The following is a 22806-nucleotide window of genomic DNA, read 5'->3' as shown; positions in this document are numbered from 1 at the left end:
TGACCTGGCACCTGCTCACAGTGCCAAAACCACTGGTAAATGGTTTACTGACCATGGTATTACTGTGCTCAATTGGCCTGCCAACTCTCCTGACGACCGTGCAATCGCACAGACAAGACAAGACAGAATAGGCAGTACAAATTATACACAAAACTGACTGCACTAAATAGGAATGCAAGGAGCACTCCCCAATAATTAACTACACTAAGATAGCAATGGCTGACTCTCCAGGTAAGTTTAGCAGGAACAAACCTCTATGACCAGCAAGGCATTCTGGGAGCAAAAGGCATTTATACTGCCAGCCATCAAAGGAAGCAGCTAGGCAATTTGCATGACAAGTGTATGCAAATTCTTCAGCAGAGCAACTCTGAAACTTGCAAGATGAAGACAGGTCTCTTTTCCAGAGACCTGCAGCAGTCAGACCTAAAGAATGGACAAACAGCTGTCTGCCCGTGCAGACTGCAACTGCTCTGGTCCATAAGTGGGAAATAAGGTCTGGATGCGAAGTGGTTAAGCTATAATTCCCCCCCAACAAAATACATAAATAAATAAAAATCCAGGTGGAGACCTTGTCAATTTTTTTGCTTCGTAACAATTAATGTTTCTCAGTAACTGAATGAGTACCAGAAGTAATAGGTGCCAGCTAACATGTCTTGAACTTATATAGCTCCAACATTCTGATAAAGATTTCTTGGCATGTCTTTGCTATCACGGTTGTTTTGTTTCCATACATACATACTGTACACTTAGATTATGACCCTATACTTGTTTATGTTGTGTGATGTCCACCTAGTGGTAAATGTAAGAAGTTCAACCTTTCTGAAAACCATAAAACTAGGTGTAGCTTGGAGATGCTTTTCTTTGTTTCTTTCTTTCTTTCTTTCTTTCTTTCTTTCTTTCTTTCTTTCTTTCTTTCTTTCTTTCTTTCTTTCTTTCTTTTTTTCTTTCTTTCTTTCTTTCTTTCTTTCTTTCTTTCTTTCTTTCTTTCATTACATGATTATATATTTTTTTAATTATGTGTTTCAGCGAAATAGTGATACAGTAAAATACATCATTTAATTAATTCAGCTTATTTACTGTACAACGCCGTACAATGTGAATCAGAATATCAACTTTTTCATTTTTGTATTCTTTCCTTACATGTGGAACCAGTAAGGAAAATAAGTATTAAACGTGTAAACATTTTTCTCAGTTAATATGTTTCTAAAGAGGCTAATGACATGAATAGTTTTGAACGAACTTGTGATGTGGTTTGGTGGGTGGACCAGATGGGACTAACTGCTTACTTCTACTTGGATGGCTAACCCATTAAACTGTTAGATAACGTTTGCAGGGTCTTGGGTTCACAGACTTGAAAAATTTGATTTTTATTGCAAGTCTAAAGATCCAATCAGTAAAAATATTTACTATAAAAATAACAAAATGTACTTGGAGATACTTGTTTATTATTATTATTTCTTATTTATATAGTACCTACATCTTTGGCAGTGATTTACAAAGTATATATAGTCTTGTCACCAACTGTCCCTCAAAGAGGCTCACAATCTAATCTATATGTGTATCATAGTCTTGGGCAAGTTTAGGGGAATCTGTATGTTTTGGGGATGTGGGAGGAAACTGGAGAACCTGGGGGAAACCCAGGTAGACAAAGTTAGAACATACAAACTCCATGCAGATAAAAATCAGCTGTAATCTACCAGGATGCTGAAGATGAAATGAGGGTGGACATTTCAGGAAGACAATAATTACCGACACTGTTGACACAAGGCATGATGGATCCACACTTTCATGTTGTTTAAGCCATCTCAGGAAATCAAGGCACTTCATGTACAGGAGTTGCACTCGTAGTGGTCTGCTGCTGTAGCCCCATCTGCCTCAAAATGTGATGTGTTGCATTTTTAGAGATGCTACTATGAATATCTTGCTTGTAACGAGAGGTCATTGCAGCTACTGTGGCTTTTTTATATTCTCAAACCAGTCTGCTTATGCTCCTCTGACCTCAGACGTCAACAATGCATTTTTGTCCACACAACTCCCACTAACTGAATATTTTGTGGATGGATGCGTAAAAAAAAAGACCCTTACCTAAGAAGATGGAAGCATCTGGATCCTCCAGAGACCTTACATGTCCTAGTACCCACCCCTTTAACCTCCTTGCCGGTTATCCCGAACTCAGTTCGGGGTAACCTGCGCAGGAGGATTTCTCTGGCCCCGCTGGGCCGATTTGCATAATTTTGTTTTTGTTACAAGCAGCTAGCACTTTGCTAGCTGCTTGTAACTTCCGATCGCCGCCACTCGCCGCCGATCCGCCACAATCCGCCGCGCCGAGCCCCCCCCCCCCCGCCCCAGACCCCTGCGCTGCCTGGCCAATCAGTGCCAGGCAGCGTTGAGGGGCGGACCGGGATTCCCTATGACGTCCCGGCGTCCATGACGTCGGTGACGTCATCCCGCCCCGTCGCTATGGCGACCGGGGAAGCCCTGCAGGAAATCCCATTCTGAACGGGATTTCCTGCTTACTCTGATCGCCGAAGGCGATCGGAGTGGGTAGGGGGATGCCGCCGCTCAGCGGCTATCATGTAGCGAGCCCTAGGCTCGCTACATGATTAAAAAAAAAAAAATCTTCTGCGCTGCCTCCTTGCCGGAGGAATTGAACCGGCAAGGAGGTTAACCACCGCCCAGGACCCTCCTGAAGATCACTACTGAGCTCCTCTTCATGTATGAACATGCATGGTGAACTTGCATGAGTATGGCTGGGCCTGAGCAATAGCATGGAGCCACTCGAGCATGAGTGGCTCTGGCTTACTGCACAAGCACAGCTGTAACTGTGCAGATGCAGTACAGCCGCACATATGCATGAAAATGAGCTTGGTCCCTCTCTCTCGGTCCATACGTGGCAAGTTAGGAAGCATCTCCAGGATCCAGAGATTTCCTTCTTCTTAGTTAAGTATCTGTAAGGGTCCCCCAAAGGTGTCTCCCTGCCAACGTAACTATTGCTCCTTGGGACCCCTGCAGAGTCTTCGGCAGAGTAGAGCCTCACCTGTCTGGGCTCCATGCACTTCTGTCTTCATCCACCGCTGGCTGCATCTTCTCTGTGACCTATGGCATGATATTACATAAAAACATGGGCTAGGTTGTGGAGGAGAGGTGTCCTGTGAGGATGAAGTCAGTATCATGCACTGACAGAGGAGAGTGCCCACCAGAACAGGTGAGATTCTACTCTGCCCAAAACTCTGCAGGAGCCCCAGGGAGCATAGTCAAGTTGGGGGTGGGGGAATGGACAGCAGATAGCTCAGGGGGGAAATTTGGCTGTGACAAGTGACAACGGGCCCCTCAGTGCTGGTTCTAGTAACAATGGGGTCCCTGGGCAAAATGAATCTGGGGCCCCCCTAGCAGAAACCCCCAGATTCATTTTGCCCAGGGACACCATTGTTACTAGAACCGGCACTGACTTTATTCCATGCTAAACCTTGCTTTCCGTGGATATCCTCCTTCTTTGCCAAGCTTTTGTTTAGCTGCCAACTGGAAAATTAAGTTCAAACTTCTAACCTTTATCCAAAAAGCTCTCCATAAGTGGTAAATTCCCCAGTGGTCTCCAGTTTTCAAAAAAAACCTTGACATTGTTATTACTTAGAGAAGCGAAGCAGAAATTGTTGCTTATGTATAAATCAGCACTAATCACTTAGCTTTGAATTTCAATCCTAATAGAAAAAGTGCAAATTGAAATTGACGGAGTGATCGGCTCAGCTCGTCCTAGGCTAGAGAATAAGAAGCAGATGCCCTATACGGAAGCTGTTGTCTGTGAGGTCCAACGCTTTGCAGACATTGCTCCGAGCAACCTTCCACATTCAACTACTCAAGATGTAACTTTAAGAGGTTATTTCATTCCAAAAGTAAGTAATGATTGTTATCAAAGCTGAGTTCCAGACAAATATATACACAATATGTACATTTTTTAATTTCAAATTCTAACACCTGGAAATGCGTGCATGAAAAAAGGGCGCAGTGAAAAAAGGGCTTGTCTTGATATGAAAATGGTGTGGGTGGATAACAAAATCTGATAACAATAAACATTGTTGTCAAACTTGGTTAACGATAAATACCATTGTAATTACAGATGGGAAATAATAATGAAAATATATTAATGTTTAAAACTGTTACATAATTCAACAATACAGCTTAACCCAACCCTACTCTCACACAGAACCCGCCCCTGGTGGTGCCTAAAACTAACCGCTCCCCTGGTGGTGCCGAACCCTAACACCCCCCCAGTGGTGCCTACCGTATTTTTCGGACTATAAGACGCACCTAGTTTCAGAGGACAAAAACCATGAAAAAAAATACAAAACTTGGTGCGTCTTTAGTTCAGGGGCGTCTTATGATCCTTTCTCCCCCCCAAGCTGTCTCTATCTAAACTACACTGTTAAGCTATACTAACTCCTGCTGCCCCCACAACCTACACTAATCTACACTCTCCCCACAACCTACACTAAGCTACACTGTCCCCACAACCTTGATTAAGCTACACTGTCCCCACAACCTAAACCAACCCCACAACCTACACTAAGCTACACTGACTCCACAACTTACACTAAGCTGCACTGATCCCTCAACCTACAATGTCCCCACAACCCACACTAAGCTACACTGACCCCACATCCTACACTGACCCCACAACCTGCACTGACCCCACAACCTACACTAAGCTACACTGATCCCACAACCTGCACTGTGCCCACAACCTACACTAAGCTAGACTGTCCTAACATACATTACAGTGCATTTACCGGCAGTAGCAGGGCTTCAGTGTGCTGCTAATGGTCCTGGAAGAGAGGGAAGCTGCCCTAAGGGAGATCGGTCTGGGTCTCCCATCAGCGGCAATAGTGGCAGTGGACAGGGGATCAGCAGAAGCTGCTTACTTGGTGAGAGGCAGCTTATTTGGTCCAGCGGCGGCAGGGGAAATGGTTTCAGCAGCGGCGGGGAAACGGTCGTCACGTCAGTCTTGCTGGAGGAGCTGGATGGCCCAAGTGGTGCGCAAGTAGGGGACAGGAAGCTCGTCTGTCTGTGCCTCAGTGGTGAAGGGGCTGGAACTGCTGAACGATTGGTTCACGTGGTTGCCGCAGGTGACCGGAAGCTCTTCGGTCCGGGCTTCGGTGGTGAAGGAGCTGGAACCGCTGCAGGATTGCCCAAGGGTGGGAGGCAGCTGATTGGTCCTGGTCAGTTGTACAGCCTCCCTTGCCACCTCTACTGCTAACTCTTTTGCCGAATCTCTCACCAGCTCTCCCCCTGCAGGCAAGGTGATGTGCGTTGCGCACATGGCTGCACACGCCTTTCTCACAGCCATGCTTCAGCCTCACTCACTGCCATGTCATGTGTAGCCCCCACCGCCAGGTCACGCAGTGAGAGGGATGGAAGACTGCCGACACAGCGCACTGGATCAATGTACAATCATGCCTGGAGATGGGGTACTCGGATATCACAGCATAGGTAAGCTCCCGCTGCATTCTCTACACTCTAGTCCGGACATTTGGACTATAAGACACACCGACTTCTCCCCCCCAAATTTGGGGGAGAAAAAGTGCGTATTATAGTCCGAAAAATACGGTAACCCTAGTTCCCCCCCCCCTCCCCAGTGGTGCCTAACCCTAACCACCCCCCTTTGTGTGTTGCCTAAAACTAACCACCGGCCGGATGGTGCCTAAACCTTAAACATCAATTTTTATTGATTTTAAGGAAGCACATAACAGTGGAATAACAGGTATTATATACAAACAGGCATTATATATATGCAGGCATTATACAATATATAGACATCACTTACATGCTCATTTTGAAGTTTCTTGACATATATGTGAGTTATACGGGGTTATATCAATACATAGGTGTAATGATCCGCTCAGCTGGCTGCACAGGCAGACAGCTGTTTGACCATTCCTCTAGTCTGTGGGCTGCAGGTCTCTGGAAGAGAGACCTGTCTTTTCTTTGCAAGTTCCAGACCTGTTCTGCTGCTGAGGGATTTGCATACATTGGTTATGCAAATCACCTAGATGGCTCCTTTGTAGGCTGGCAGTATAAAAAGCTATGTTTTCCCAGAGTCCTTTGCTGGTCATCTTTCATGGTTTGTTGAAACACTCCAGGAGTGTCAGCCTTGCTATTCATTGCTAAAGTTATCTTAGAGTATTCCTGGGGGCTGTATTAGACACCCCTCTAGTTCAGTCAGGCTGTATAATTTGTATTGCCTGTTCTGTCTGTCTGGGGATGCTAACCAGAGCAGCGGTTGCTACTGGTAGCTCCTTCTGTTCATCTGCTTGGATCGCACTAGCCTCTAGCGGTAGCGGCTGTGGATCTTTCTGATCTGTATTCTTGGAGCGTAAGCTGGAGCAGCGGTTGCTACTGGCTACCTCATCTTGCTGTCTTGCTGTACTTGGATCGCACTCGCTCTGGCGGAAAGAGCAGTGGATCTTGCTAACTCTGTTTCCCTGCCCGGATCGCACTCGCTCTGGCGGAAGAGCAGTGGATCTTATCTGACTTATTCCGGTGTCCTGTTGGTCTGTCTGTTTTGTCTGATACGAGCGCTTGCGGTAGGCTCGGTGAGGTAATCGTTAAGCAAGCGTTCGCGTTCTCTATTTTGTGTTTGTGTGTCCTTGGTTAGTTAGGGTGGCGTGCTTGTCTCTGTTGCGCTTAACGTGCGGAGACCGCGCTGTAACCGCGTTCGCTGTTGCGAATGAGTGCGGTGTTCGCGTTTAGTTAGCGTTTGTTATTTTCTTCATCATTCTCATTGTATTATTTGCTGTGCCTTTGCTCCGCTCCTGGGTTTACCTCTGCTCTGTCTTGTGTCACTTGTGGCAATCGCTACTCTCGCGATGGCGTTCTTACTTTGTTTCTGCGGTTGTGTATTCACCGTCGCTGGGTGGCGACTAGATTGGTGCATACACATTCATCCTATCTCTGTGCTCTCTCTCTAAGGGCAATCTTGCCCTACTCATTTGCAATTCGGACACTTCTCAACTGGCATCTGTGGCAGTGCAGAGACCTTGCTCCTCTGCGCTCCACAGCTCCACCTGCCGGTGAGAATCTCCCTCTACTGGTGCTTGCACCAAAGCTGGGTTCCCCCCTTCATACGCTTGTGGAGGATTTCTGCCGTGTCAGCGCACGCCTTGTGCGCTGATCACGGAGATTATTCCGCAATCGTTACAATAGGATACATACATGTTTAAGCATATACTATAAGTTCTGCTGTATGTTAGATGGTAAAGAACATATATAGGTGGTGCCTAATCCTAACCATTCCCCCTTGTGGTGCCTCAGTCTAACCACTCCCTCTGCAGAAACACCCTTTTACTCATAAAAACGATAATATCTTTAAAAACGTAAAAAAAATTCGTACATACAAACAAAATAATATGACAAAAACTGTAACGTTGCAAGCTTCTAAAACGATAACATACTTCAAAAACTCTAACGTTCTAATGTTGTTAATGATATTTATCGCTGCAAACTTTTTTCTGCTTTTTTTCGCGGTATTAACGATAATTGCATTAGAGACTATGGCGACGCCCTTTTCGTCCACACTCAGCCAGCGCCTTTTTTCCTGCTACTGTCTTCCCACTATGTTTCTTGTTTCTAATGTACTTAAACTACAAAATGAAAATGTGCCTGTATCGCTGGATGGTTGTATGCTGCACATGGAATTTATTTGTATCTATTTTTGTAGTTATGTTGCTATTTACTGCTCACATATAAACACTGTGAAAAAGTTTTAAGTCGTCTACTGCACAATGTTTTTTTTTTTTATTATAAAAACTTTCTTCTCTCCAGGGCACCACCATTATCCCATTGCTGACTTCCGTATTAAGAGATGAAGCCTACTTCGCAAAACCCTATGAATTTTACCCAGAACACTTTCTTGATGCAGATGGGAATTTCAAAAACAACGAGGCCTTCATCCCCTTCTCAGCAGGTAATCCATAGCAGATCTTGCTGGAGTGAATAAAGTCCGGGGTTATCAGAGTCCATCATGACAACCACCATCTGCAAGCTAAGATCTTACTTTCTGAACTTTGAAACTAAATAGCAAAAATAGGTCATAAATCGGGCTATATGGTCCAGCATGATGTGGTGTTGTCTTTTGCACATCAAAGGGAAGAATGGAGTCCTATTTTCTGGACTTTTCACCTTTGGCATAACTACAAATTATGGGGCCCCCCAGAAAAACTTTGATGAGCCACCCCAATGGTCACACCCTTCCCGTTGACTACCCCTGGTGACCCTCACAGCCTGGGGCCCATCTTGCAAGTGTCATAAAAAAAAGTGTGGATATCGTAATCTTCACACCTATAACAAGTGTAACAACAAATACTTCTGATGTGAAGGATGGACCTTTTTATCAGAAGGAGTGAGGTAGTAGTTGGGGGCCCCTTACAGCTCTGGGCTCCCCTGTACCCCCAGGTACTATTATTCACCCAGATCTACCTGTGCTGAGGTGACGTCATCCACTATGGCCTTGGACTGGATTCTCCTAAAAATTGTTTCCTGTTTTTTGTTGAGTCTGTTGAGCGACAAATGTTTGCAACACTCGCATGGGTCAAATTAGATCGTTATGAGGATTGCTGTTAGGTTACTGGTATAGCAGTTGTGCAGTTGCAATACATTGGATACAGGCATGTGGGTCTCTCTAAAGCTGGGTACACATGCTACTCTCTAAAGCTGGGTACACATGCTACTCTCTAAAGCTGGGTACACATGCTACGTTTCTGTCACCTCAGATGATTGATTGTAATTGCCTACAGTAAAAATATAGACTAAGAATACATCCCCCAATGCTATTGGATAATGTTGTTAGTGATCTGTCCTGTTTGATTCGGCTGGTCTGGCTGCCATAGTCATTCTCTTGAATTTGCCTCAACAGGACACCTTTCTCTTGTCTTCTCTCCTTCCCACCCCACAGAAAAAAACAACAACAACAAAAAAACAGCAGGCTTCTCAGAAGAGAACATGCCAGCATGTCTATACGGTGGTTAATCTTAAATACTCACCAAAAGGATTGTTAATTTTAGGCTACATTAATTGAACAAAGATCAATACACCTCCTTCCATATGATGTGAAAACCTTCGGTCCTGACAGTTGCCCTTCTTGGAGATAATCTTTGTCAAAAACACAAACACTGGTTAACTTCACATGACAGAAGTGAGTCACAAGCTTTGCCACCATTCGGGACCCACAAACCCAAATGCAACACCGAGAGGAAGAATTCAGATGAGCCCCAGTCCTCCCACCACTAGGGGATTCACCTACACTAGGGCACTGCTGTCTGTCTGTGGACCAATATACAGTGGGTTGCAAAAGTATTCGGCCCCCTTGAAGTTTTCCACGTTTTGTCACATTACTGCCACAAACATGAATCAATTTTATTGGAATTCCACATGAAAGACCAATACAAAGTGTGTACATGTGAGAAGTGGATTGAAAATCATACATGATTCCAAACATTTTTTACAAATAAATAACTGCAAAGTGGGGTGTGCGTAATTATTCGGCCCCCTGAGTCAATACTTTGTAGAACCACCTTTTGCTGCAATTACAACTGCCAGTCTTTTAGGGTATGTCTCTACCAGCTTTTCACATCTAGAGACTGAAATCCTTGCCCATTCTTCTTTTCAAAACAGCTCCAGCTCAGTCAGATTAGATGGACAGCGTTTTTGAACAGCAGTTTTCAAATCTTGCCACAGATTCTCGATTGGATTAAGATCTGGACTTTGACTGGGCCATTCTAACACATGGATATGTTTTGTTTTAAACCATTCCATTGTTGCCCTGGCTTTATGTTTAGGGTCATTGTCCTGCTGGAAGGTGAACCTCCGCCCCAGTCTCAAGTCTTTTGCAGTCTCCAAGAGGTTTTCTTCCAAGTTTGCCCTGCATTTGGCTCCATCCATCTTCCCATCAACTCTGACCAGCTTCCCTGTCCCTGCTGAAGAGATGCACTCCCCGAGCATGATGCTGCCATCACCATATTTGACAGTGGGGATGGTGTGTTCAGAGTGATGTGCAGTGTTAGTTTCCGCCACATATAGCATTTTACATTTTGGCCAAAAAGTTCCATTTTGGTCTCATCTGACCAGAGCACCTTCTTCCACATGGTTGCTGTGTCCCCCACATGGCTTGTGGCAAACTGCAAACGGGACTTCTTATGCTTTCTGTTAACAATGTCTTTCTTCTTGCCACTCTTCCATAAAGGCCAACTTTGTACAGTGCATGACTAATAGTTTTCCTATGGACAGAGTCTCCCACCTGAGCTGTAGATCTCTGCAGCTCGTCCAGAGTCACCAGGGGCCTCTTGACTGCATTTCTGATGAGCGCTCTCCTTGTTCGGCCTGTGAGTTTAGGTGGATGGCCTTGTCTTGGTAGGTTTACAGTTGTGCCATACTCCTTCCATTTCTGAATGATCGCTTGAACAGTGCTCCGTGGGATGTTCAAGGCTTTGGAAATCTTTTTGTAGCCTAAGCCTGCTTTAAATTTCTCAATAACTTGATCCCTGACCTGTCTTATGTGTTCTTTGGACTTCACAGTGTTGTTGCTCCCAATATTCTCTTAGACAACCTCTGAGGCCCTCACAGAGCAGCTGTATTTGTACTGACATTAGATTACACACAGGTGCACTCTATTTAGTCATTTGCACTCATCGGGCAATGTCTATAGGCAACTGACTGCACTCAGATCAAAGGGGGCTGAATAATTATGCTCACACCACTTTGCAGTTATTTATTTGTAAAAAATGTTTGGAATCATGTATGATTTTCGTTCCACTTCTCACGTGTACACCACTTTGTATTGGTCTTTCATGTGGAATTCCAATAAAATTGATTCATGTTTGTGGCAGTAATATGACAAAATGTGGAAAACTTCAAGGGGGCCGAATACTTTTGCAACCCACTGTGTATGGCAGGTTGCTGGCTGGAAGTGAGCATTTGCTTCTCTTGTGTGTTAGGTATTCCGTGTCGCCACGGTACAATGGCATAGTGAGTAGCAATTTCATCTTGTAGTGCTGGGGTACCCAATTTTAATTTAGGCTAGGACACCATCCGCATGGAGTGTAAATGTTTTCTCCATGTTAGAATGAGTTTCCTTCCACTTCCAAAAAACACAGAGATATGTTCACTGGTTCCCCCCAATTTTGGCCTTAAACTACAATTGGAACATGACAATAAGAGGTATCGCAAACATAGAATTTTCCAATCGCGGACAGTGAACGCAAACTTCCACAAACGTTCGTGAACAGGCAAATCTGGCGAACTGCTATAGACTTCAATGGGCAGGCAAATTTTAAAACCTACATAGACTGTTACTGGCCACAAAAGTGATGGAAAACTTGTTTCGAAGGGTCTAACACCTGGACTGTGGCATGCCAAAGGGGGTGTCCATGCCAAAAGTCCCACCAAAAATTACAGAGTTGACAGTTGACAAAAATTACAGAGTCAGGTTTAATCCCTAAAGGGCAGAAATCTCATTATGCGCAGCTTTGGGTGTCAGTGGGCTGTGGAGTGTCTCACACAGAGAAATGCAATAGTACTATCAGAATACAGTGAAATAATAATGCACTGGAGTGGTTCTGTGCCTGCAACTTCATGAGGCAACAGAAGTAGTGTGCACACAGCTCTAAGTTTCAGTGGGCTGTGGGGTGTCCCACAAAGAGAAAAAAAAAAACACACACACACAAGACCGATGTGCTAGCCTTCAAAGGGGCTGTTTGGGGTGCTTTCACAGCAAGTGAGGAACAAGAACACAGGCCTAGCTAATGCTTTCCCTACCTATCTGCAGCAAGTCTGACCCTGCTCTCCCTAACAGTCAGCAGCCAGCAGAGAATCAATCCAATATGGCCACTGCAACTGCTTTTTGATAGGGGGGTGGGGGGTTCCAGGAGGGGGTGCTAGCTGATTGGCTGCCATGTGTCTGCTGATTGCGAGGAAAGGGGTCAAAGTTTAGCTCAATTTTAATGTATAGGGGGCAAATCGAACATGGCAAATGTTCGCTGTTCGGGACAATGACTACATACTGGTTCAGAGGATTCTCCCCAAAACTTATGCAAATAATTGGACGTGAAATAATAAACAATCTCACCTCAAACTGGAGATTAAAAAGATATGAAGTATTGGACACAGAAAGGGATGACGCGTTTCTCGGAACTTGCCTGCTTCTTCAAGTCATAAACGACAGTGGCCTCAATTCACTAAGAACATGCTGGAGATAATAAGGCAAGAGAAAACTTACCTCCACACAGTAAGAGAGTTATCTTATCTCTTCATTCCTTACGTTACCTCTTCTGTAGTTAATTTACCTCCTCTGTAGTTAAGTTACCTCCTCTGTAGTTAATTTACCTCCTCTGTAGTTGTTACCGCCTCTGTAGTTATTTTCACACGCAGTTAATAAACAGTCTGTCTTTAACTCTGGAGTTATTTTAAGGATTGAAGAGTTAACTTAAAGACAGAAGAGTTAACTTTAGGTTTGCCTGAGGTAAAATGTTTACTGAATACGACATGCCTCATCACCATGGTGATAACTATAGAAGCGTTATTAAAGACAGGAGATAAGCTTAGTGAATTGAGTCCACTTAGTGTCTTAAACAGCTTCATGGACAGACTAGGTGCTCCACATCCATGTGAGCAGCTGTTTAAAAAGGAGCTGTCAGCCATACTTTCTCAGAAAAAAAAACACATATACAGTATAAGTAGATAAATATTTGCTCTACTTACATATCATATGTATTGCACTGTCCACATTTTGATTTGAGTGATTTTTCTATAGTAAAAAAAGAGAAAATCCTTCTTAGGAGCCTCCATTTTAACTGTGTCTATCTTGAAGCCAATCCTGATGTAATCTCCTCCCTTGGTGGTCACACACGATACAATAAGATTATCCGATTTTACGGCAATTTATTTGATAACTATGATCGGATCACCTGAAAAAATCGAAGGCTTTTTTTTTTCAATCGACTGAACAATCCGATTGGATTTCCCATTTTTTTTCCCGATTTTTATCGGTCCGGATTGCTGGAAATTTTTTTTCAATTTTTCTAAAGATTGTATGGTGTGTTTTAAAATTGTCAATTTGGCCAATCAGAGAGGAACAGAGGTGTGGGAGGGGAAAACAGGAGGGAAAGAGGCTTCAGCCAATCAGACTGCATTAGTTATGTCCGAGGGGAAAGTAGAGAAGCAAAAAAAGACAACCTATCATGCCCTGTAACTTCCAATGTACTAAATAAGACTCAGGTAAACTGGGGAATGATCATTTATCAACAAGAAAAGTAATAGTGATTTTTTAACTTTTGGATTGCCTGGTTAGCATCCTAATTACTTGTTTACCAGATAAAAATAATAATTGATTTCTTATTTTATGCCCGACAGTTACACTTTAAAACACTTTTACATAAAAAAAGACGAGCAGACATTACTAAGTAACCAATGTTACTAAAGTTACCATAATAGGCTAGGGGAAGTAGGTTGCCGACCCAAACCAATGAATACAACAAATATAAAAGAACTAGAAATCCCCCTTATAAGGATATTAATTAAGCAAATGAGCAAAAAGATAACACATACAGGATGTATAGAAAGTACAAGAAAATCTTTATTTATAAGCCAACCATGATTAATAACAATTAATTATCAGTTAATAGTAATAAACCTGTATGTGCCCACCTAGGGATCTCTGCAGAAAAAATATACATATATATAAAACATAGAACAGTGCCCAAAAGGGTTATATTCAAAAATGTATAATAACTGACACAATAACTAGGGCACTGTGCTGCAGAAAAAAATATTATTTTTTCTCCCCAAGGGGGGCACACACAGCTGTGTAAATATATAATCTCAATTTATCGCTGTCACCAATACAATAAAGTGCTAGTGCAATGAAATACATACAACATCACATATCAAATGAGCAGAAAAATATATATATAGTGCAAAACCATATCAGGAAAAAAGGGTAATGGAAGGATGAGGTAGACATGTGATGTTGTATGTATTTCATTGCACTAGCACTTTATTGTATTGGTGACAGCGATAAATTGAGATTATATATTTACACAGCTGTGTGTGCTCCCCTTGGGGAGAAAAAATAATATTTTTTTCTGCAGCACAGTGCCCTAGTTATTGTGTCAGTTATTATACATTTTTGAATATAACCCTTTTGGGCACTGTTCTTTGTTTTATATATATATGTATATTTTTTCTGCAGAGATCCCTAGGTGGGCGCATACAGGTTTATTACTATTAACTGATACGCAGGGTTTGCGTTTTATACTGCCATACTAGGGGCCTAAGGCTCAGGTCTGGCTGCCTTGTTCTCAATTGTTTTTAATCATGGCTGGCTTATAAATAAAGATTTTCTTGTACTTTCTATACATCCTGTATGTGTTATCTTTTTGCTCATTTGCTTAATTAATATCCTTATAAGGGGGATTTCTAGTTCTTTTATATGTGTTGTACACTTTAAAACACTGTAATCATTGACCTAAGGAAGTGGGCAGGTCATAAGATCACAACTGTTCACAGTGTAAGAAGCTAGGAAGGAAAGGTGAACCTACCTCAACTGATTTTATTGTATTTTCAGGCAGAAGAAGTTGTGCTGGAGAAACATTGGCCAAGATGGAGCTGTTCCTCTTCTTTATAGGACTGCTGCAAAACTTCACCTTCCAGGCCCCTCCCGGTGCTGTTGTGGATCTCACCCCTTCACCTAGCTCTATGAATGCACCTTTACCCCAGGAAATCTGTGCCATTCCTCGCAAATGAACATTTTCAAGAGCATGGACACTTCACAGTTAATTTATAGTGATTTTAAAGTAAATCTGTAATAATATACACAATCAGAGTGTACATTATCTACCATAAAACTGCATGTGTGAGTTATGAGTGGTTCCAGAGATAGGAAAAGCTGTAATAAACCACCACCAAAGCGAAGATCGTGACCTGTTTTCACTAAGGGCCTGAGCTCACTAACGCAGTTGTGTCCGCTTCTGCCCACTTTTCAGCATCTGCAACATTGAAGCATTGCTAAATAGCGGACACAACTGCCTAATTAGTGTACCCAGGCCCAAGTGACAAAAGCATTTCCTGTAAAGGATCTATACAAAGATACCAATCAACCTCCTAACTTACCTGCACACTATTTTGGCAGTTGTACTTAGCAACTGCTATTCAGGAAATGCTTTTTAAAATATTGAGAATCCCCCATGAAGAGATGGACTAGTCTAAAACTTGTCAATTTTTTTTAAACCTATTGTAAGTGACAGCAATGTAGGAAAAAAATATATGTTGGCCTCAATTCTGGTACGCTTAGCCTCCGTTTTACCGCATAAGTGGTATTTTACCACATGCGATAAAAGCAGTTCGCCATTTTGGTAGATTTTAGTCATAATTTGCGTCAAGCAGTAATTTATGTCATAAAATGTTCACTATTTTACAAAAAAAAATAAAAAATTTGGAATTGTAGGGAATAAAAGGGGGTGTGTTAGCACATCATTTACCCATCAGACCTGCCTGTACCTGGCAGTAAAGTCAGCGTGTGTGCATTTTGCAGCTTTTAGTGGAGTTTCTATTCAGTTCTTATTTCTGTTTTAGTGGAATTCCTTTTCAGGCTGTGTAATTGAGAAGAATAGTAGAAATAAACTTTTTGTTTTTATGGGGGTGCCTATAGATATACTTTCCATAGGTTGCTACACAATCAAATACACCCCCCCCCCCCCCCCCAAAAAAAAAGAGAAAACTTCCAAAAACTATCCTAAATTATGAAAGACAAATAAAGACTATTATTATTATTATTTACCACTGAAATACCACAGGTTTTATCACATTTACTAAACTTTTAACCGCACGTTTTACCACATTTTAGAAGTGCAGAAAAATCTTTCAGAATTGCCAAGAGGTATTTTACAGACATTATTTACTACACATACTGTAGCTACCAGAATGGAGTCCATTGTATTTTACTCAGGGCTAAATTTAATTTGTATACATGTGCACACACATGCAGTATTCATTTTACACATTTTTGCAATAGTGGTCCTTTAAATAAACAAAAAAAATTAGATTTGAAAGTTAAAAGGAGAAGAACTACCTCCAGACACTCTCAGCAGCCTTTTGCATGCACTTCTTCAGAGTGTAGCTCTGAAATACAAAATCAATTGTACTATTCGCTGCTCTCTGCAAATATACTCTGATTACCATTATATGGTCAGTTCCAAATAAAACTGTTCTAATGGCCAGTGGAAGCCAAGGGCCAACCGTCATTTTTGCAACTGGAGTTATTTTGCAAAAATGTGAGACTGTTGTCAATGCCAAATTGTCCATAAACCGAAGGAATGATTAGTTATTACTATTCTTTAGTATTTATATAGCGCCACCATCTTTGGTAGTGCTTTACAGAGTATATTGTCCTGTCACTTAACTGTCCCTCAGAGGGGCTCACAAGCTGATCCCTACCAAAGTCATTTTTGTATGTATGTATGGTAGTAGTGTCCATTTAGGGGGAAGCCAATTAACTTATCTGTATGTTTTTGGGATGTGGGAGGAAACTGGAGTGCCCAGAGGAAACCCACGCAGACAATACCCAAAATAATCTGTTTGAGAACATACAAAATCCAAGCAGATAGGGCCTCAGCTGGGATTTAAACCAGGAACCCAGTGTTGCAAGGCAAGAGGGCTAACCACTACGCCACCGTGCTGCCTACTAGTTGTCCAAGACTAGTCCATTGTGTAGCAAAATACTGTATATGGGCTCTCCTATCTGTTAGTTCCTGCTTGAAACAGTGGCATGAGTGTTTCTAAAGAAGCGGAAGTCTCCTTCAGCATACAATGGACCCAATCCAAATCACTGTTTCTCCTAAGTTTTCTTCAGGGAGATTTTTCACCTTAAAATAACTTCTCAGCGATCTTCAATTTAAAAAGTATCAAACAGTAAGTGAAAAAGTACCTACAAAATTATTTTGAGTTTTTTTGTGCTTAACCACTTGATGACCACAGCGCTAACCTCCCCTAAAGACCAGGCCATTTTCTTCTGTAGTGGGCTGTGCAGGCTTCTCAGCCTCCTGCACAGCCCAGCTTGGGAGCCCAGCGATCAGACTCACCTCCTTTTTTTGTCCCTAAGGGGACATGCCGCCGGAGGGGTTCGATCGCTGCTCCACTTGTTTTCTCTTTTATTTTCTTCGGCCTCTATGAGGCCTCCCTCCCTCCCTCCCTCCTCCCCTCCGATGCTTGATTTGGAACAGGACGGCGATCCGTCCTGTTCCGCCTCTCATAAGCATCAGCCTATGAGAGGACGGCACTCCCTAGCCAATCAGAGGCCGGGGATCGCTGATCTCGTACAGCGCTGCTGGAGACCGCAACGCTGTACGCTTGTAAACAAGGGGGGTTTCTTTCCCCTTACGTTTACAAGCAGTCTGCTAGCCGCGATCGGCGGCTAGCAGGCTATTCACGGAACTCCGCTCCGTGAATGGGCAGGGAACGATCACGCATGTGTGTGGCCGTTCCCTGGGAAACTGCAGCTCCAGGACTTGACGCCAATTGGCGCTAGGCGGTCCTGGGGCTGCCGCCGTGTTCGTGAGGCGGTCCTTAAGTAGTTAATGGTAGCTTAAAACGAATGTTGATAGTGAATTGATAAGATGTGAAAATATCACCTAGGACTAGGAGAAAACTTAGGAGAAAAAAATAATTTGGATCGGGCCCCGTAAGTGTTATTTAGGGAAGGGTTTGGTAAGGCAAGCCTCTGCGGTATGTTTTTATGTGAGCAGGGATATGACTTCATAGAGCAACCTAGGGGTACAGTATCTCACAGAAGTAAGTACACCTCTCAAATTTTTATAAATATTTTATTATATCTTTTCATGGGAAGACACTCGGGTTGATGCAGGAAAGTTTGGTAATATTGTGGTGGGCAGACAGTGCACGGCATATTAACGTTACTACTGGCGGCATGTGACGTGAGTTACGCTATTAGAAAAACAAGTACGCTTTGTGAATCAACCTCATGGTGTCAGATTGTTTAATAAGCCTACAAAACTTTATATGCGCTCAGGGCCGGATTTCCCATTAGACATTGTAGGCTCACAGGCACCTTAACTGGGAGAGGCGGCCCCCCCGGATGTCTCCCATGTGCTGCTCCTCTACATCCTACCTCCAAGTTAGTCTGTGTCAGTGGTTGATTGCAGTGAAGAGGCAGGAGTGGGAAATGGGTACAACAGAAGAGATTCTGAGTCCCCCGGCAGATGTCCGCCATGTGCCGCTTTATTCCGCCTTCCCTCCGATGCAGTCCAATGTACCATATGGAGGCAGCAGCTATTACCATCTTTCTTTCTAGCAGTGGCTCTTCATTACACCACTCCAGAGACGGTTTTTCTGTATTGTGTCTTTGGCATCCTCGCTTGTTAAGGTCATTAAGTGAGGACCCTTACAATACAGAAGAACGCCACCAGTGTGGTGTAATGCAGAGCTGCTACTAGCAGGACAGAGGGTGAGTGCTGCTGCCTCCATATGGTACATCTGACTGCATCGGAGGGAGGGTGTAATGAAGTGGCACATGGGGGACATCTGCTGGGGGACTCAGAACCTCTTCTGTTGTACCCATCTCACACTCCTGCCCCTGCTCTGTGATCAACCACTGACACAGCCTAACTTGGAATGAGGGCGGAGCAAAGCAGCACATGGAGGACATCTGCTGGGGAACTTTTGCCACTTCAATATAAAGGTAATAAAATCTATGGAATACTTATGTCTGCATGTGTTGAAAGGTATACAGTATGTTTTATTTGCTGGATGCACAGCCTTCCTCTGACAGAACCCTGATCTGCTGGGAGAGATTGACTGGGCCATCTTCATTCACTGAACCATTGCTGCCATGAGGGCCAAGGTTTTGCTCACAGAAACAGGATAAATAGCCACGTTTCAGCAGACATTGCACAGTGTCTGTGGACTTTGCTTTGGCAATGTCTGTAAGTGAATCTGCCAATTTCAGGACAGCCAAAGCTGCTGTTGCCAGCCTACCATATGCAGATACAATTTATTTCTCATAAACTTTTTTTGATCGATTAGACAAAACATCAAATCAGTTATACATTGAAGTTTTAAGGGGTGGAGCTCATAGTGCCAGAGCTTATGTGCCTATAGCTTGTTGAGCTATAAATCTGGCCCTGCATACACTTCTGTATGTTCCATTACTTTTGCATACCTTCCTACTTTCTGAGGTAAGAAGTGACATATTTAAGACACAGCCCTTTCACACCTCCAGGCACACCCTTGCCACACCCATAGTCAAGCATACCACTTAGAATTCATAAGCAAAAGACATTGTTTTATAAGTGAAACCAACTGGTCCTTTTTATCATCGTTAGTTTTCTTTCATATTAACATTTGAAAACAAGAAACATATCAATTTAAGGAGGAACCGCAGTGAAAATAATGCAATTAAAAAAGTGCATAATTTTTACAATAACTATTTATAAATGTAACGATTGTGGAACTTTCTCCGTGATCAGCGCACAACGCGTGCGCTGATACGGCGGAAATCCTCCACAAGCGTATAATTGCAGGCACGCAGCAAAAGGTGCTACGCACCCGTAGAGGGAAATTCCTGTCGGCAGATGGCGCTGGGGAGTGCAGAGGAACCAATCCTCTGTACCTCCACAAATGCCAGACAGGAATTGTACGAAGCGCAGAACACAATCGCAAGAGAAGCGATTGCGAATGAGAACGAGCAAAGGGACAGGTTGTATGTGTGTGCGCCAACCTAGTCGCCACACCGCGACCGCGCACACACAACAGCAGATACGAAACAGGAACGCGATCGCGAGAGGTGCGATCGCCAGACGTGACACATGGCAGATCAGAACAGAATACGAGGATAGCAAAGGCACAGCAAATCATACAATGAGGAGATACTGAAAATAACAAACGCTAACTGAACGCGTACCCCGCACTCATTCGCAACAGTGCACGCGTTTGTGCGTGGTCCCCACGTGATAAGCACAACAGGGACAAGCACGCCTAACTAACCAACAACAAACAAACGTAAAACAGAGGATGCGAGCGCTTGCTTAACGGTTACCTCACCGAGCCTCCAGCAAGCGCTTGTAGCAGACAAGACAGACACACGAAAACAGGAACAAGCGAGAGACAGGATCCACAGCACTAGCGAACGGCGAGTGCGATCCAGGTAGACAGAACAGAAGGATCCACAGCACTAGCGCAGGGTGCTAGTGCGATCCAGAGAGGCAGAACAGAAGGATCCACAGCACTAGCGAACGGCGAGTGCGATCCAGGGACAGAGTAACAGAACAGAAGGATCCACAGCACTAGCGCAGGATGCTAGTGCGATCCAGAGAGGCAGAACAGAAGAGATAGCTGGTAGCAACCGCTGCACCAGCTATGCTCCAAGAACAGAGATCAGAACGATTTCCTATCCACCACCGTTGGGACAGAACAATCGCAAAAGACAAACAAAACAGATAAACAATCCTAACTGCACTAGGGAAATCTGCCTAGCACAGTTTCCAGGAATTACTCTAAGCTGATCTTCAAACAAAGAGTAAGGCTAACACTCTCCAGAGTGTTTCACAGGAAGGAATCCATTATGGCCAGCAAAGCATTGTGGGACACACATAGTACTTATAGTACACGCCTCCAATGAATGTGGCCAGGCAATTTGCATGACACCGTATGCAAATTCCTCTGCAAGCACAAGCTGCAAAACTGACAGAAGCTCTTCTTTCCAGAGTCCTGCAGCATGCAAACCTAAACAATGGTCAAAAAGCTGCCTGCCTGCACAGGCAGTTGAGCAAATCATCACAGTACCCCCCCCCCCCCCCTCTAGGGTCGAATTCCAGACGACCCTCAAAAGTGCTATTAGCAACAGACTCAAACTGAAGACTCATGAAGGTCGGGACAGCCCGACAAAGTCCAATTCCAGAGTCAGTCCACCCGAAACCGACCTCATCGGAAACAGAAGCCACCGAAACATGCCCATCAGCACTACAAGTCTCAGCGTAACACCCATCAGGACTGTGGATACCAGAGAAGAAGCCACCGAAACCCTCCAGACAATACCCACCACCTTTCAAGGAGCGTCCGAAAATACCAAATCTGCCACAAAACCTGTTTGAAGTGTCCCTTACAACACAAAAGCCACCGTTGATCTTATCCAGGGTACCAAGCAAAATTTCTCCCGGAGTCTCCCAGAACCTTTTGAAGCTCCACAGAGATCCCAAGAGGGCAGAACAATCACCAGGCTCACATGGAGAACTATCAAGAACCCCTATGGAACTAATAACAATTCCAGACTCAGAATTACGAGGACACCCATCAAGATCAAGACTTTCAGGGACCACTTCTGGGCATGCAAGCAGGCAGGCTAAATCAGAACATGTCTCCACCGAGGAAGCATCTGAGTATGCTGGTAACCGAGGCACACTTGGGCTTTCTGGGTCACAGTCAGAGCACATTTGGGTACACCAGCACAGGAGAAACCTCAGGACATGTTGGGGAACTGCCAAACTCAGAGTCCGACACAAGGAAACCAAAACCAGGACCGGGCAGAGAATCATCACGAGCAATGGTCTCAAGCACTGGACTTTCAAAAGAAGACTCGGATTCAAATTCGGAAATTTCTGTGATTGCAATATCATCATTGACTACACATGACTGAAGCTCCACCAGAGCTGAAAAGGTAGCCAGCAAGGCAGCAATGCCTACGGAAGAGGGCAACACCTCAGAAGGACTTTGGGGGCAGGAGACATCTCCTACAAGTTCTGCACCCTTTGGGAGGAACTCGGAGACCTCCAGAACATCAAACAAGACCTCAGGAACATCATTTTTCAAGTTTTCTAAGAAGGATTCTGAACTATCCATGTTACAGGGCTGAACATTAAATACCTCCTGCGGGCAGGGCAGATGTCCCAGGAATGGTTCCACCATAACTTGAGACTGAACTTCATCATAATTAGCGAGATGTACAGGAATTTTTACTGGAACACACACTGACTCCCTAACTTCATTCTCACTGTACCCAGAATTCTGTGTGGCAGTCAAACTAGCTTCTAACTCCAAAACTGCAGATAAACAGGTGAGTATAGTGGCAATACCTAGACGAGCCTCTAGGGACACTGCAGGGGATTCTAAGCAAGGCCACATTGACTCATCCAGAGTACAGGGTGCAGAATCAGCACTTTCCTCAGAGCAAGAAAGGGGCTCACAAACGTCAGTGTCAAAGGAAAACATGTTATCATTCATGGTATAGGGCAGGTTCAGAGAAAGCATCTCTGAACAAGGCAAAGAAGGCTCAGCATCAGATTCGCAAAACCGAAGCGCTGTCTCACTCTTAGATTCGGCTAACAATGTCAAATCCGAGGAGTCAGAACGCAAAACCTGCGAATCAAAATTCACTTTAGGTTGTGAAACTGACGCTTCCATAGCGCAAATTTCCGCGATCTGCGGAGCAGACTGCAAGGCATCTAGGACTGAAACACTGGAGCAACTGTCCCCAGGCAACGGGCCCTTACAGGTGTGAACAGGGTGAGACCGAGACTCATTTGCAGAAGAAATAGCGACATCAACAGGATAAACTTTATTAGGCATATTCATTTTACTTTTTACGCTGCATAGTCGAGAAATTTTCCCCATAGCAGGGACACAGACGGAAGATCTCAAAGATCTGTTTCTAAATGAAAAAGGATCCCACACATCCTTGAGGAAACCGGCAGACTCATGCCGATCACAATCTGCAGGAACATCCGAGAAACAGGCATCAGATCGCACAGATTCAAA

At 43.9% G+C, this 22806-nt stretch overlaps 1 protein-coding gene across 1 annotated transcript in view; it reads left to right on the top strand.

The window, feature by feature from the left end:
• Positions 1–14787, top strand: part of LOC137571185 (cytochrome P450 2K6-like) — a 47178-nt gene extending 32391 nt beyond the window's left edge. The window contains exons 7-9 of the mRNA XM_068280000.1: positions 3706–3890; positions 7816–7957; positions 14609–14787. Of these exons, the coding sequence (XP_068136101.1) occupies positions 3706–3890; positions 7816–7957; positions 14609–14787 (506 nt within the window). The remainder of the gene's footprint in view (positions 1–3705; positions 3891–7815; positions 7958–14608) is intronic.
• Positions 14788–22806: the final 8019 nt, after the last annotated feature.

Source organism: Hyperolius riggenbachi, chromosome 4, assembly GCF_040937935.1.
Source record: "Hyperolius riggenbachi isolate aHypRig1 chromosome 4, aHypRig1.pri, whole genome shotgun sequence".
Taxonomy (NCBI): Eukaryota; Metazoa; Chordata; class Amphibia; order Anura; family Hyperoliidae; genus Hyperolius; species Hyperolius riggenbachi.
Note: the sequence above shows the minus strand (reverse complement) of the source record. Positions and strands in the feature narration are given on the sequence as shown.